Source organism: Dama dama, chromosome 5, assembly GCF_033118175.1.
Source record: "Dama dama isolate Ldn47 chromosome 5, ASM3311817v1, whole genome shotgun sequence".
NCBI lineage: Eukaryota > Metazoa > Chordata > Mammalia > Artiodactyla > Cervidae > Dama > Dama dama.
Genome location: NC_083685.1, coordinates 58,863,015 through 58,877,581, shown reverse-complemented (window position 1 = coordinate 58,877,581; position 14,567 = coordinate 58,863,015). Strand labels below are relative to the sequence as shown.

Genomic DNA, 14,567 nt, shown 5'->3' with positions numbered 1-14,567 from the left:
TCACACAGTCACCTGTGGAGCTGTGTTAAGATGTTTCTGGAAACTGAGAAATGAGTTCATGATAACAGAATGCGAGGGTCCCATGGAGCCCAGTCACCAGTAGTCACGGTGATCGATTGGATGTATTCAATATAATGTAAATTTACTTGGTGGAAGTAATTTAGTAATTTATTGCAGCAAATTATATGTTGGAATGAAAGTGTGGCTATGGTTGTTTTGCTTGTAGTCCAAATAGAATCGATTTATGATTAATAGAATGGTGTGAGCAGTACAGCTGACTCACTTTCTTACAGTGCGTGACAGTAGCCAATGAATAAAAGCTTAGCTTTCCAGCACATCTATATATGGGGAGAAATAAGCAACAAGCTTCACTGTCTTGCCCTCTATCTGTATGAGACAATGAACCAGGAAGTTCACTTCCTTATATTTACATGTGAGAGAAGGGGTGGAACCTTGGACTGCGATTAACTGGCTGACATTAAATGGGTGTAAATATAAAATCCCGAGTTTCGGAGGAAGTTTTAAAATATATATGTAAAGACAGGACCCAGGGAGAGTCTATGAAAGAGACCTTGAGTTTTTAGCTCATCACCACTCAAAACTGTATTCTCTTTCTGAAGACAGGACTGGGAAAGGTGTTTGCGTGGGACATGAAAAAGATGGTTCTGAGAGCAACAGAGGCCGAGGAAGATGAGAATGAACGACTTATCCAGCTGGATAAGTCTTGAACGCCACGCTGAGCGTTTTTCCATCAATGTGTGGACGACAGGGCAATGTTGCCAAATATTGAGAATGCAGTGCCGTGAGGGAAATGATTCATGGCGGCCAATTAGAGGCCTCTTGGATAAAGTAAATTAATTTCTGAAAGCTCTCTAACTACTGAGCCGTCTGGCGGGAAAAAGCTGCCCGGTGTAGACTTCCCCAGCACTGCGCTCACTAGGCCCCGCCCCTACAAGGCTCCGCCCCCGAGCCCGAGGAAGAGTGGAAGCTGCACCAATCCAGAACCTCAGTTTAGCCTAACCCCGCCCCCTTCCGTCCCGTCCCGCCCCCTCTGTATCCCTGGAGACGCTCTTGCGTCCTCTCTCTGCGCCTGATCCGCAGTATCTGGGAACCACCGCGGGAGGAGAGGGCAGCGCCGGCGCCCAGCACCTGCCACGGGTGAGGGACACTTCGGCGGAACAGAAAACCAGAGTTGTTCCTCAGGGCCAATCCATCGAGATTCGTGGCGGACTCCAAGAAGAGCTGGGTTATTTTTCCAGGCAGTCCCTCCTCTGGCCCGTACAGACTTTCCTCAGTCAGTCGAGGACAGGCTTCCTAAGCCAAGCCCTCGCCATTTATTTCAAGAAATGCATAGAAGGGGGAGCACAGAAATGCGCTCTCCTCGCCGCCCAGCTCACCCTTTGAGGGCTTTCCCTTTGAGTGGAAAAACTCAATTAGTCCTGTTTAGAACTGGGTAGGAGTGCAGAGGAACTGAGATGCCCTCGGTTTTGGTAGATCACCAAAGTTTGAGAGATCACATTATCCCTAATGGCACATTTACATAAGAATGCATCGATTTTTGTTGTTGTTTAGTCTGACTTTTGGGAAATCCCATGGACAGTGGAACCTGGCAGGCTACAGACCATGGGGTCACAAAAGAGTTCCCCAAGAATGTATCAATAATATTTCAGATGTATTGGTATTTCATTGGATTAGTGATTAGGTTCTCCCCTAGGAGCTATGCTTTGGGTTGGTTTTTTTTTTTTAATGGTTTGCATCTTTAATCATTGACATAATAAGTCAGCTTTCACAGCAGGATTCTTTTTTTTTCAAAAGTTTATATAACTACAAGTAGATACCTGGTGTTTTGTGGTATGAATAAATCTTATTCCATGATTTGGAGCAGTGAGGGGAGTTAGTGAGTTAGTCTGTTGACTAATTTTTAACTTTTTCTCTTCTCTCCTTTGCCATTATTCTTTGCTTCCAAATTTTCAGGCTGAAGTCTGTAAACCTGGAGACACCTTCAGCAGTAATCTCCAAATGTAAGTCGAGTGAAACATGGCCCACTTTCAAACACTTTTCCTGCTTTAAGTTTTGATTTAACTATGAACACATCTTAGTCAGCAGGAAATGTGTGGTTTCTATTTATTTAACAATCAAATTACCTATCATAGAATGCTAAATGTGTCCAAAAATACAAGGGATAAACATTTACTGACTTTTTATTTTATGTGTTTTTTTTTTTTTTTTTTTACTCTTTTCAGGAGCAGATTACTGACATTTCTTCTGTAGTTTTCTTTAAACTTTCATAGTAAAAGAGCTTGTGATAATATGAGAAGTTCCAATTCTTATCGATGATCTTGTTGATGATAGTAAAATCATATTTATTTTGAACTCTCTTGATGACACATGATGCATTTGCTTGCTGTGTGTTTATTGGTTTTATTTCTCACATTTCAGCTTTTTCCCCCAAGGTGACTGAATTCTGGAGATAGTGGTCAGCCTCAAACATAGTTACTCCCCAGGTAGCCTGTGTCTATACAACTCTAGGCTTCCCCTTCCTTTGTGTTTCTTGATAAGGGTATCTCTGGGGATTGTGGGGGAAAGAGTGTTCCTCTTTGAAGAATTTTACTTGGGGGCCAGAAACTTAAACTCACACCATGGGACACATTCAGCCTGATCCACACCTCTCAAACCTTTCATCCTGCATTTCTCCATTCTCGTTTGTCTTTGCATGTGGGGGCCAAACTTAGAGATTGTAACTGTGATACGGGAGCCAACCAGGAGATCAAAGAATCCACCAAATCTCCTCTGAATACCAGCAGTGGAATGGCTTAAGGCAGCCTTTTGATCTTTGTCTCAGCGCCTGTGGTGCCTGGAGTACACTGCCCACTTGGTAGCACTGGGGGAGCTGCCTCTGGGTTCCCTAACAGACAGTTTCACCCTGTCCTCCTAGGGCTAGGCTCATCTGGGTACCAGCCAGGGAAGTACTACTCATTATTTTCCCTTAGGTACCCATCCTGAGGTAGCACCACCATGTGTGATTTCCTGTGTGGTGTGGAACTACGAGGACCCTGATGAAGTGTCAGTTGTGAAGCATGATGGGTTCCATTTCTGCTTCAGGCCTAGATCAGCCACTCCCAGCACTAGTCCCATTCCTCCTGGATGGAGCCCACTAGAAAGCAGGGAACACTCTCTAGTCCACACCAGGAAAATGATACCGTTCATATTAACAAAGAACAAAAGGCTTTCTTCACCCAACGGGTATGATTTCAGCCTGAAATGACAGGCCCCTAAGTGTGCTTGCATTTTTTTTCTCACTTATTTTCCCCTTGGTTTGCTTCTATGTGCTAAAATGCACCTATTTCCTACTCTAAGAACATTCAGCAGAAATAAGACTGAACTGGTCAGACATAAAAGAGATGGTGATTACTTAGATAGGAAAATAATATGTTACAGGATCCTTTTACATATTTGATGCATTTCAAATATTATGTGTGTCATAAAATTCGGTTTAACAGCTACCTATTATGTAAAACAAAATATCTTTACATAGCCATGTATGGATTGTGAAAAACAAAACCCTTTCCCAACAGGCATAGGCTAGGGAGGATATGGGACTTAGAGCAGTGAAGGGAGCCCACACATTCCATTCCTAACTCTGAGCTTAAACTTTCAACATAGATTGGTTGAGGGATATTTTTTCCAACACACAGTTAATAATTTTTTTCCACTTTATCATTCAGCTCTGACCACCCCCCATTCAGAGTTGTGCCTTGAGGCTTGCCAGCAGGGCTTGCAATACTTACATTAAACTAAATTTAAGAGTAAAGGTGCTCCTGCTGCTAATGTTCTTAGATCAGAGGAGAGCAAAATGAAGGAACTGGCAGCTGAAACTTTAATGGTTGGAAACGTTGACTCAGATTTAAAAAAAAAATCGCAGTTGATCTGCGTGACAAAGAAGACATGTTCCTTTCCATGTCTAACATGTGTATGAGATTTTGTTAGATGCTTGTATTTTCTAGCAAAAATGGTCTAACCCAAGTAAACATCAGTGAGGATTAATTTTATATCGCAACCTGGTAGGCCAGCTCTTGGGAGGCTTATACACGCCTTGATGGAATATGTGAGGTGGAACTGAGTTTCTGGGGTTTGCTCCCTCTGTGTACAAGCTAAGTCACTTAGTCGTGTCTAACTCTTTGTGACCGCATGGACTGTAGCCCCACTGGCCTCCTGTGTGCATAAGATTCTCCAGGCAAGAGTACTGGAGTGGGTAGCCGTTCCCTTCTCCAAGAGATCTTCCCAACCCAGGGATAGAACCTGCATCTCGTATGTCTCCTGCATGGACAGATGGGTTCTTTACTACTGGTGCCACCTGGGAAGAATATTTGGTCCCACTGTGTACAAGAGTCTGGGTCTTCCTAGTGTTTGAAGAAATTGCAAGTACCTTTTTCTTGTTTGTAGCTTCTTGAGAAACCCTTCAAAGGTCCCTACGATTATGCAGAGATCACCTCTGCCGGATGCCTTTGGTAAGCAAAGTAGGGGCTCTCAGAACAGAGTCTTAATTTGTCAGGGAAGGAATGTCCAGACTGAATTAAGCACAGGCTTCCTTTCTTTCCCTTTCCAAACCCCCTGGGGGCAGACAGGTCTGGGTTAAGAGCAGAGATGGCCCAGATTTGCTCTGATTTGCTCTGTAACAGCAGAGGACTCTGCAATGTAGAGTCTTCACAAGCTTCTCTGAAACAGGCTTACAAGGAGTAGGACTGGGGAGCCTTTGCCCTTTAAATCTGTCCACCAGGTCTAATTCTGCCTTAGTTTTAACTTCTTACTACATGTTCTATACAATATTGTCATTTGGTAAGTTCTGTTTATACAGTTAACTCAACAAGCTGATATAATATCTGATCAGAAAAATATAAATTTTTAAATACAAAAAAGTTATGTAACTTTCTTATGAAGTTATGGCATGTAAATCATTATGTTTTTTAAATGTTTGTTTTGAAAGAGAGGGCTGACATTTGCTATTTAGACTGAGTGCTTTAAAACTATAACTGTATAAAAATATGTAGACCTTTTGTTTCATGGATCATATCATGCACTAATAACCTGGGCAATATTAGGTTTCTGTAGACTTCCCCAATGGCTCAGTGGTAAAGAATCACTTGCAGTGCAGGAGACACAGGAGATGTGGGTTTGATCCCTGGGGCAAGAAGATCCCTTGGAGGAGGAAATGGCAATCCACCCCTGTATTCTTGCCTGGAGAATCCCATGGACAGAGGAGACTGGCGGGCTACAGTACAAAGGGTCACAAAAAGTCAGACACGACTGACCACACACACACATTATAACTAAAACATGACACTTATCTCCATTAGAATTTTCTCTTTATTATGCAAATAATTATTTTCAGGCCAAGGTTATGATCTTTTTTTTTATTTGTTTCAGAAACACTAGACTGCCTATTTCTACACTGAATTTCAAAAGGCTTTTCCTCAAATCTCAGTGCTTTTCCACCCTCCATCTTGTCATGGCTTTGTACACAGCACTAGAGGAATACCTTGTCTCTGCAGGCCGCAGGCAGTTCTACCTTGAGTCTGACCATATCTCTCCACCTCTACCTAAACCACCATCCTCTGTCATCCGGATTTCACAGCAACCTCCAGCTGGTCTCCATGTCTTCCTTTCTGCCCCCTAGAGTCTAAGTCCAAAAGAGATGCCAGAGTAATCCTTTCAAGGTAGAAGTCGAACTGTGTCACTCCTGGGCTCAAACCCTCCAATCAGAGTAAAAGTCATAGTTTTTTACGGTAATCTTCAAGACCCCGTATCTTCTCTGATGTCATATTTTTCTGCTGTTATTCATCCCTGGCTACTGGTGAGCACTGGGTACTTTCTAGTTCCCTGCTTGATTTTCAGCTATAGAGCCCATCATCATCTGATCTTCTGTGTCATTTTTGCTTGTTTGTGTATTGTCTGTTTCCCCACCATACTGACCCTATAGTGTAGATTCTGTGAGGTTATAGGTTTTTGTCTTTTTGTTCACTGCCTCATCTTCAGCACCTAAAATAGTACCTGGCACTAAGTAGTAGCTTAATGCATATTTGTTGATTATATCTAAGGCCCAGATTGATGGTGATTTACCCTAGGTCACACGGATAATAAATACTGGAGGAAGTGATTTAGAACCTGAAACAAGCCTTGTTTATGAGTATGTGACCCATAATGGTAGCGGTAGAAGTCAAATGGTAGAGGTCAAAACCCGTGGAGATAGTGGTGGTGGAATCAAGAGGCTCTGGTCTTCTGAATGCCTCTTCAACAGGAGAAGGGTGAGGTCTGTTGTATCTGAAAGTGCTTGCATCATGTGACAATTTTCCACTATAAGTCCATCAACATCATGCCCACACTTCCTCTTTGGAGTAAGGTTTAGATAACTTGATTTTACAGATCCACTTTCATTATGGCTCACTTACTTTCTCCATTGTGGCATATTGCACTTCCCAAGGATGGCTGCAACAATATCTTCCATCCCACACCTTCCTCTTACAATGTGACTTCAATGCTTTTCCATCAGTGGGTGAGTCTATTTGATTAGCCTTAAAATCTAGGCAGCTTGTTTTTACAATGGAAGTGATGCCGTGTGACTTCCAAAGTCAGACCCTGGGAATACAGCCTCCACTTGGCTTTTCTTTGGGCACTTGCCTTTCTAGCCCTGAGCAGCCACTTAAGAAATATGAGCTGCCCTGCTAAGTGGAAGCCCAAGCCATATGAGGAGGTCACATGTATGTGTTCTGATAGACAGCCCCAGCTGAGGTCCCAGCTAATAGCATTAACCACCAGATATATGAGTGAAGACCTTATAGGTAATTCCTGTTTCCCACCACTGAGTTACCCCTAAACTTTTGAGTCTTCTCAGCAGAGACCCCAGTCAAAATGGAGTAGGGAAAAGCTATCCCCACTGTGCCTTCTCCTAACTCCTGACCCATGTAAAATGAAAGGTAATACATTGATTGTTGTTTTAAGCAATCTTTTTTAAACCACTACATTTTTAAGTGGAAGTATAGTTAATTTACAATGTTTCAAGCATATAGCAAAGTGATCAGTTATATATATATCTGAATATACATATGAAGTGAAGTGAAGTTGCTCAGTCATGTCCGACTCATTGCAACCCCGTGGACTGTAGCAACCCCGTGGACTGTAGCCTCTGTCCATGGGATTTTCCAGGCAAGAGTACTAGAGTGGGTTGCCATTTCCTTCTCCAGGGGATCTTTCCAACCCAGGGATTGAACCTGGGCCTCCCATATTGCAGGCAGACGCTTTACCATCTGAGCCACCAGGGAATTCCCTGTATACATGTAGTATATGTATACTCTTTTTCAAATTATTTTCCAATATAGGTCATTACAAGATATTGTATATGATTCCTTCTGCTACACAGTAGATTTTGTTATTTATTTTATATGTAGTAATGTGTATTTGTTAATCCCAAATTTCTAATTTATCCATTCCCCCTTTACCTTTTGGTAATCATAAGTTTGTTTACCACATCTATGAGTCTATTTCAATTTTGTAAATAAGGTAATTTGTATAGTTTTTAAAAAGACCCCACATATAAAGATTCCACATTCCACATATGTCATATATAAGTGATATCATATGATATTTGTCTTTCTCTGTCTGACTTCTTCACTTAGTATGATAATCTCTAGGTCCATCCATTGTTGCTGTAAATGAAATTATTTCATTCTTTTCTATGACTGAGTAATATTCCATTGTGTATGGAATATTATCTTTTTTATCCATTCTTTGCTCAATAGGCATTTAGTTTGCTTCTGCATCTAGTCATTATAAATAGTGTTGCTGCAAACATTGGGGCACATGTTTCTTTTTGATTTAGAGTTTTCATCTTTTCCAGATATATGCCCAGCTGTCTCCTCATTGAGAATTGTTCTTAGCATTTAGCACTTCTAAGGGAAAGCCTTTATTTGTGAGAAAGTTTTTAGAAAACAGCAAAGTATGAACAATTTCTAGTTATTATTTGTAACAGGAGAGCAAAGCATGAGTATTTGAAATCCATAGCTGCCCTAAAAATCTTCACTTTTTAATTGCAACCAGCTCTACTAACAAAACCCGTACCAAAGCTCCTAATTGTCTGAATCTTCAACACATTTATCAGATTTTCTCTTTTCTACTTTGTGATGGAGAGGCAGACAAGTAATAAATTGGCCAAAAGGCAGATAGTAAGAAAAATAATGAGAGAAGCAACCTGCAGAATTCATTCACTGAGCTTCATGCCTGAATAACAGAGCTATAGATCTACACGCAGAGGCATTCTCAGCTCAGATGACTGACTAGATCTCTAATAATGTCTTAAAAGATTCTTTGAATGATTTACTGTTTAAAATACCATTTCTGTTTATTTATTTTTTTTGGCAGTCCAAAATGACTACCCTGCCCCCGCTGCCCATGACACGCCCAAAGCTTACGGCCTTGGCTAGACAGAAGCTGCCATGCTCACCAAGAACAATTCCAAGGTACGTGACCCTGGCTTGCTTTCTTTTTTTTTTCCCTATAGAAGAAATTTCTTGCAGTAAGAAATGTCAGTAACATATCTCAGCAATAAAAATTGTTTAAAGACAAAATTACATTTTTATATTCAGAATATTCAAATTTCCTGTTTCAGAAAGATTGATAAATTTTATTCAAAGAATAAGAATATATTTATTTAGTAGGCAAGTGCTCATTTGGTTATTTTATTTCCTACTGCCATTATACTGTGGTTCCTGCGAAGCTTTGGAAATACATTTCCTTTTTAAAATGTGTGTGGAAAAATTGAAAGCATAAGCTTTAGGCATGAAAGTTGTATGGCATCTAAACCACAAGATCCCGATCCTGATTTCTGTTTTGGAGGAAGGAAGACACAGTCTTACTCCCAGGGTAAATGAGCAGGCTTGATTTAGCTCCTGAAATGATCCTAGAGCTTGAAAATACATCAAACCTCTTCTGCCAGTGAATGGCGGCTGAATTCAGGGAGTTTTCGACTTGGGCCGAAAACCTGCAGGGCAGGAACTTGATGCTTTTGATTGTAATTATGCATATTAACTAAGGCTGTGTTACTTAGAAGTTTCCACTTCTAGTTTTATTGATTTTTAGTAATGCACATATTATTTATCAACATAAATAATTTACATATGTAGGTTTGATTATCTTTTTATGCATGCCTTTCAATTCCTACAAGGCATAATGATCAAAGTATTATGAGACTGCTTTGTTCAAAGAAGGACCATACCTCATTTTTGGTATTTCGGGCAGAGACCAAAGTCCCTGGACCAAAATAAATACATTCAGCTAAACTGGCACTGAAGTTCTTTTGTAATAGAAACGAAATTTGTAGAAACTGTAAAATAGAATTGCAGAAAATTGTAAGTTTACTTTCAAATAATTTGAAAAGCAACATTTTCGATAGAGGCATAACTTCAGTATATACATTCTTATTTTCCATTTTCCTTTTGAATAACGTGAAATATTTGCAAAATCTGAAAAAGCTAGCTTCTTCTTCCTGTCATTTTGTAATAACTGAGTTTACATTTTCTTTTCAGCATGAGCAAAATCATAACTCAGTGTCATATCCCTAGGATAAGACAGATTTTAAAGAAAAAAATTTTGAATTCTTTTTATTAAAGAAAAACATTTTTATCATAACCATTTAAGGCAAATTTTTGAATCAACCTTCTCCATTAGCTTCTGAAAAAAAGAGATACTTGTGTATCCTGTACCTCAGTTGTCATAATATGTTAATAGTCTGCTTATTTTTAAAGGTGCAAGGGGTATGAAGAATGAATATATTACTTGTGTAATATACTCATTAAAGTCTTCTTAAAATCACTTTCAGCTTGAACTTTTAATAATAGTTTGAGTTTTATGTGTGATTTTTAAAAACCACTCAAAAAGAATGTCAGAGCAAAATTCTATAATGTTTTCAACCAATAAATTCAACACATTTGTATCAAATAGGGGCTTTTTAGTTCACAATACTGTGCTGAACACAGTCTGGCTTCTGTAGCTGGAAGGTTGTAAGAGAACATAAGTAAAATGGAAGATCTTAAAAGTTTTGAGGAGAAAATCCCATTTATTTAAGAATGTAGACTATTTTAGTGTGTTGTGTTTTATTTGTTTGCACACTGAGTTCAGTATTCTTCCCTTTTCCCATTCAAGAAAGTAAAAAATTTGAAATTATCAATGAATAGCCTAACTCTATAGCTCTTGCAAAACATTTATTATCTAAGATATTACACCGGAATATTCCTGTTCTCCTGGTGGGATTTTATATGTTTGCTAGCTTTTCACCTCGATAAGGCAGTTCTTTATTATTTCTTTCCATTTCATTTAGGTCTGAACTGATCAAAGAAAAAGATGACATAGATCATTATCTGGAGGTGAATTTCAAAGGATTGTCAAAAGAGGAGGTTGCTGCGTAAGTATATACCTCTTAAAATTAATTTAATATAAAGTTTGTGTTTTTGTCTTGATTCTTTGTTGAAATTTCAATTTTCCTGTGCAGTTCATTTTTTCACTGGAACATGACATTTAAAAATTAAAGCTCATATTAAATAGTGATAAGTCACGTCTATTGATCTTATACATATCAAAGTCTTTAATTTTATGACTTTCAAAATTCTCGTATTTACTAAGGTATTATACTATCATATTTGCAATATTTTAGTTAAGTCTGTGTCATTGATTGCTTAATAGCTTCCATTTTAGGGTATATTGCCTCCATGGGGGAAAAATGCTTTAAGAGAAAGAGTCATGTTATCTTTCTTTCCTGGTGATTAAAAAGAAATCCCTGACTAATACATGTTTTCTCTCCCATCAAAAACCTACAAAAAAATAGTGGATCATAGTTTATTGGTTAATTTAAAAATAAGTCTATGTATTTTTTTAATGAACGATGTAAACTTTGCCATTTTACTGCTAGTTAGAACCTAATATGTGGTCTGAGTAAAAATAATATAAAAATCCATGTAAGTTAGTGACAAATAAATAGAAACCTAGAATAATAGCTAAACAGGTTTAATATTTCTTACCTATAGACATGGTGACTCTGTTATTATCAGGTTTTTAGTTGTGAGTATTGACAAATAGAAATCTTATATATGCACATGCATCTTACGGAATTTATTAAATGGCTAAAATATTAAAATATTTTATACAACAAATGATTTTAAAAGAGTCTATCTATGTATATTGCCTAGTGCTATGGGATTCCATTGAAAAGGTATTCCTACTGATGATTTTGGTGAAGGTTTTCATACAGTTTAAAATTCTAAGTCTCTTGATACGTTTCATTAGATAATTGCCAATATGCATATAGCATGGAAAAATGGAAGAGTTCATTCTATCCACTTTATTTTATAGAGTGACAAAATTTACAGTAAATATAATCACTGTCTTCCTTGGAGTTCTATTGACTGCCAAGTATAACATCTGGGACCTTTGGTTTTTAAATGCTATTCTGGTTGCTAATTCATTAACTTTCCATGGTAACCTGTTGGATAAAATTAAAGGTCAATATAGTCTGATGGTATGATTCCTTCTTAAAAGAAAAATATATGTGAGTGATATTTTCATTTTGATTTAAATATGGGATATCTAAAAAAATAAATATAATGACTAGCTTTAATTCACTTAAGAATTGGGAATTAAATTTGGAGTTAAACTTAGGCTTCACTTATTTTAACAAACTAGACACCTTTATACTTAAAATTTGCTTTCAGTCTGCACTGACAGTCCAGAATAGGCTGTACTGATCAGTGTTCTCTTACAAATATTTTTTTCACTAAAGAAGTGAAAGTGAAATTGTTAGTTACTCAGTCATGTCCAACTCTGTAACCCCATGGACTGCAGCTTGCCAGGCTTCTCTGTCCATGCGATTTGCCAGGCAAGAATACTGGAGTGGATAGCCATTCCTTTCTCCAGGGGATCTTCCAGACCCAGGGATTGAACCTGGGTCTCCTGCATTGCAGGTAGATTCTTTACTCAAAAAAAGTAGCACTGGGTAGTTCTCAGTCTTTAATATTGAATTCTACTTAAACCTACCTACACTTGAATACTGTTTTAGAATCAGAGTTCTTTCCCTAAGATAGTGGGTACAAATCTTAGTAGGAAGTTCTTGTACTTGGCTCACTATTGTGCTTCTGACTGATACACATTCTAGACCTTGCCCTAAACAAACTAATTGAATAACATGTAAAAGGCAAAATTGATTTCAGCTTCTCCCAGCAATACCCAACAGATGCCATGAGGAAATTATGCATATTCCAAGCAATTTCTGCATAAAACTTTTAATCAGTCATTCTACTCTGAAGAGATGAAAGATAAATGCAGCAGGCATTTATTAGGTGCCTACTTTATATCTAATACTAGGATTTTCACAGAGCAAGAAACAGTGTTATTTTATTGTAAAATATTTGGTCTCATCTTTATCTCTATTTGAGACAGTACAAGTAGGGAATAAATATGCAATGAATGAATACTGATTATACTGTGAGATGTAGCCTAGAGGTCTGGAAAAAAATCAGAGAAAACTAAGATGTTGGATAAAACTTGCTAAAGAAGACATATTCCAAGTTTGGCTCCTTATCTGTTAGCATTGTATAATGAACAAACTGGTGAGTCACACGTCCTCACTATACAAGGACATAATGGGGAGAAATGGATGAATCAGATTTTCAGTCAGACAAAGCAATATCTAAGATATATCCTCAAATGCCTCTCTAGACTGCCTTATTCCCTAAGATGATAATAGAAATGTATACTTACATAATTCATGTCCATTAGCTTTGATATCCTGTAATGTGGATGTGTTCTTTGTCTAGTCCCGGAATAACCCTTCACTGTCTACTCTAAAATTTACCAAACTATTGGTACTAATACATAAGCTCACACTCCATGTCCCTCCTATTGCAGTGGGTCAGAAAGTTCCTATTCTTGTCTAAGGGTTATGTCTCTGCTTGTATTTCAGGTGCCATCCCCTCTTACTTGTTCCAAGACTTTCTCCAGCAGTTAAACATGTTTAATTGCTACATCATCAATTTCTTCTTTTGCACTGATTCTCATCAGCATTCATATCTACTCTAGTATTTACCTTGACTTCTTATCCCCTTCCAGATTCTACCCCATTTTTCTCTACCCTTCACAGTAACTGGAAGCACTATTTCCATATTTCTATATCCCATTCTGAGACCAACGGAGATTGACTCTAAATAGATTTCCAGACCCAGAACTCACTGAAATCTGTTTATTGTGATCAGTATCCTCCTTTTAAATCACATCTAATGGCCAGGTGTCTGTCCTTATCTTACTTGATGTCTTCACATTATTTGATAGAGTTGAGTTCTCTCTCTTTGAACATTCTGTGCTTGTAGCTTCCAGGATGCCATGTTCTATGGTTTTCCTTCAGACTCTTTAACCATAGGCAGAGCTCAATAGCTAGATGTTAAATGAATAAATGGGTGCAGAATAACTGTTGGATTACTTCCACCATGAAATAGGTATTGTGCTATGATATTCTTTGATTACAGTATTTTTAGTTCAGTATTGTGGGTAGCTGGTTCACTGTTGTATTGAGGAAGTTTAATTCCTCAAAAGTGTATTATGTTTACAAGTAAGAGTATAAAATTTAAATGAACAGTTGAGTAGGACAGGCTAAAGTAGTTGTTACTGGAATGGCCAAACTCAATTGATGGGGAATCATTTTACTTTGGAATGGGTAAAATGGTTCAAAGGCAAAGGGCTTCTGAGTTTTTTTATCATCTACATTTACAGAAGGAATTCTAGTATAGTATTCTATACTTCTTAAGTGACCAGATTATTGCTGTGCCTAATAATGATATTTTGACACTCTTAAATAAGTGGTTGAATAGTTCATTGATAGTATTTGACTGACCTTTAACAACTAAAGAAGATTATGTTATATTTCTGTACTTTGTGCTTTTTTATTCCATATTATATTATCATAGTGCATTATTTAAGTGATACTTAAAGTACCACTTATTATCATAATTGCTTTGAGTAGCTAAATAATAAAAGTGTCATTTATAGATTAAAATAAAATTTTCTTGGGGGCAGTTTTTACAGCTTTAGCTATGTATGTGAAGATACAAATAAGCAAAATTATCAAGGGACAGAGAATGTTAATCTGCTCAATATTATTTTCTGCTTCAGATATCAAATTCTGTTATACAGAAGAATAGATTTAGTTCAAAATCATGTACATCTCTAAGATATTTTCTTCTTTCAGAATATCTTTCAGCATCACCAGTTGGTGTTTACTGAGTGTCACTTGGTCAACACAACCTTTCTATCCTGCCTTTGAATCGTACGTTACTTACTCAGTTAAGGCCCTGGAGAAGGGAAAGAACACTCCAGTGTTCTGGCCTGGAGAATGCCATGGACTGGATAGTCCATTGGGTCACAAAGAGTCGGACACGACTGAGTGACTTTTACTGCTCAGTTAAGGTGAATTAGCATCTTGTCACTCTTAGATTTTCATTTTGAAAATATTTCAAAACTGTCTTCCAAAAGTGCTT

The 14,567-nt window shown here is 37.9% G+C and overlaps 1 protein-coding gene across 1 annotated transcript in view; it reads left to right on the top strand.

The window, feature by feature from the left end:
• Positions 1 to 1,097: 1,097 nt before the first annotated feature.
• Positions 1,098 to 14,567, top strand: part of TTC29 (tetratricopeptide repeat domain 29) — a 253,090-nt gene continuing 239,620 nt past the window's right edge. Inside the window, exons 1-4 of the mRNA XM_061140907.1 lie at positions 1,098 to 1,158; positions 1,975 to 2,021; positions 8,413 to 8,510; positions 10,367 to 10,450. Of these exons, the coding sequence (XP_060996890.1) occupies positions 8,419 to 8,510; positions 10,367 to 10,450 (176 nt within the window). The 5' untranslated portion in view covers positions 1,098 to 1,158; positions 1,975 to 2,021; positions 8,413 to 8,418. The remainder of the gene's footprint in view (positions 1,159 to 1,974; positions 2,022 to 8,412; positions 8,511 to 10,366; positions 10,451 to 14,567) is intronic.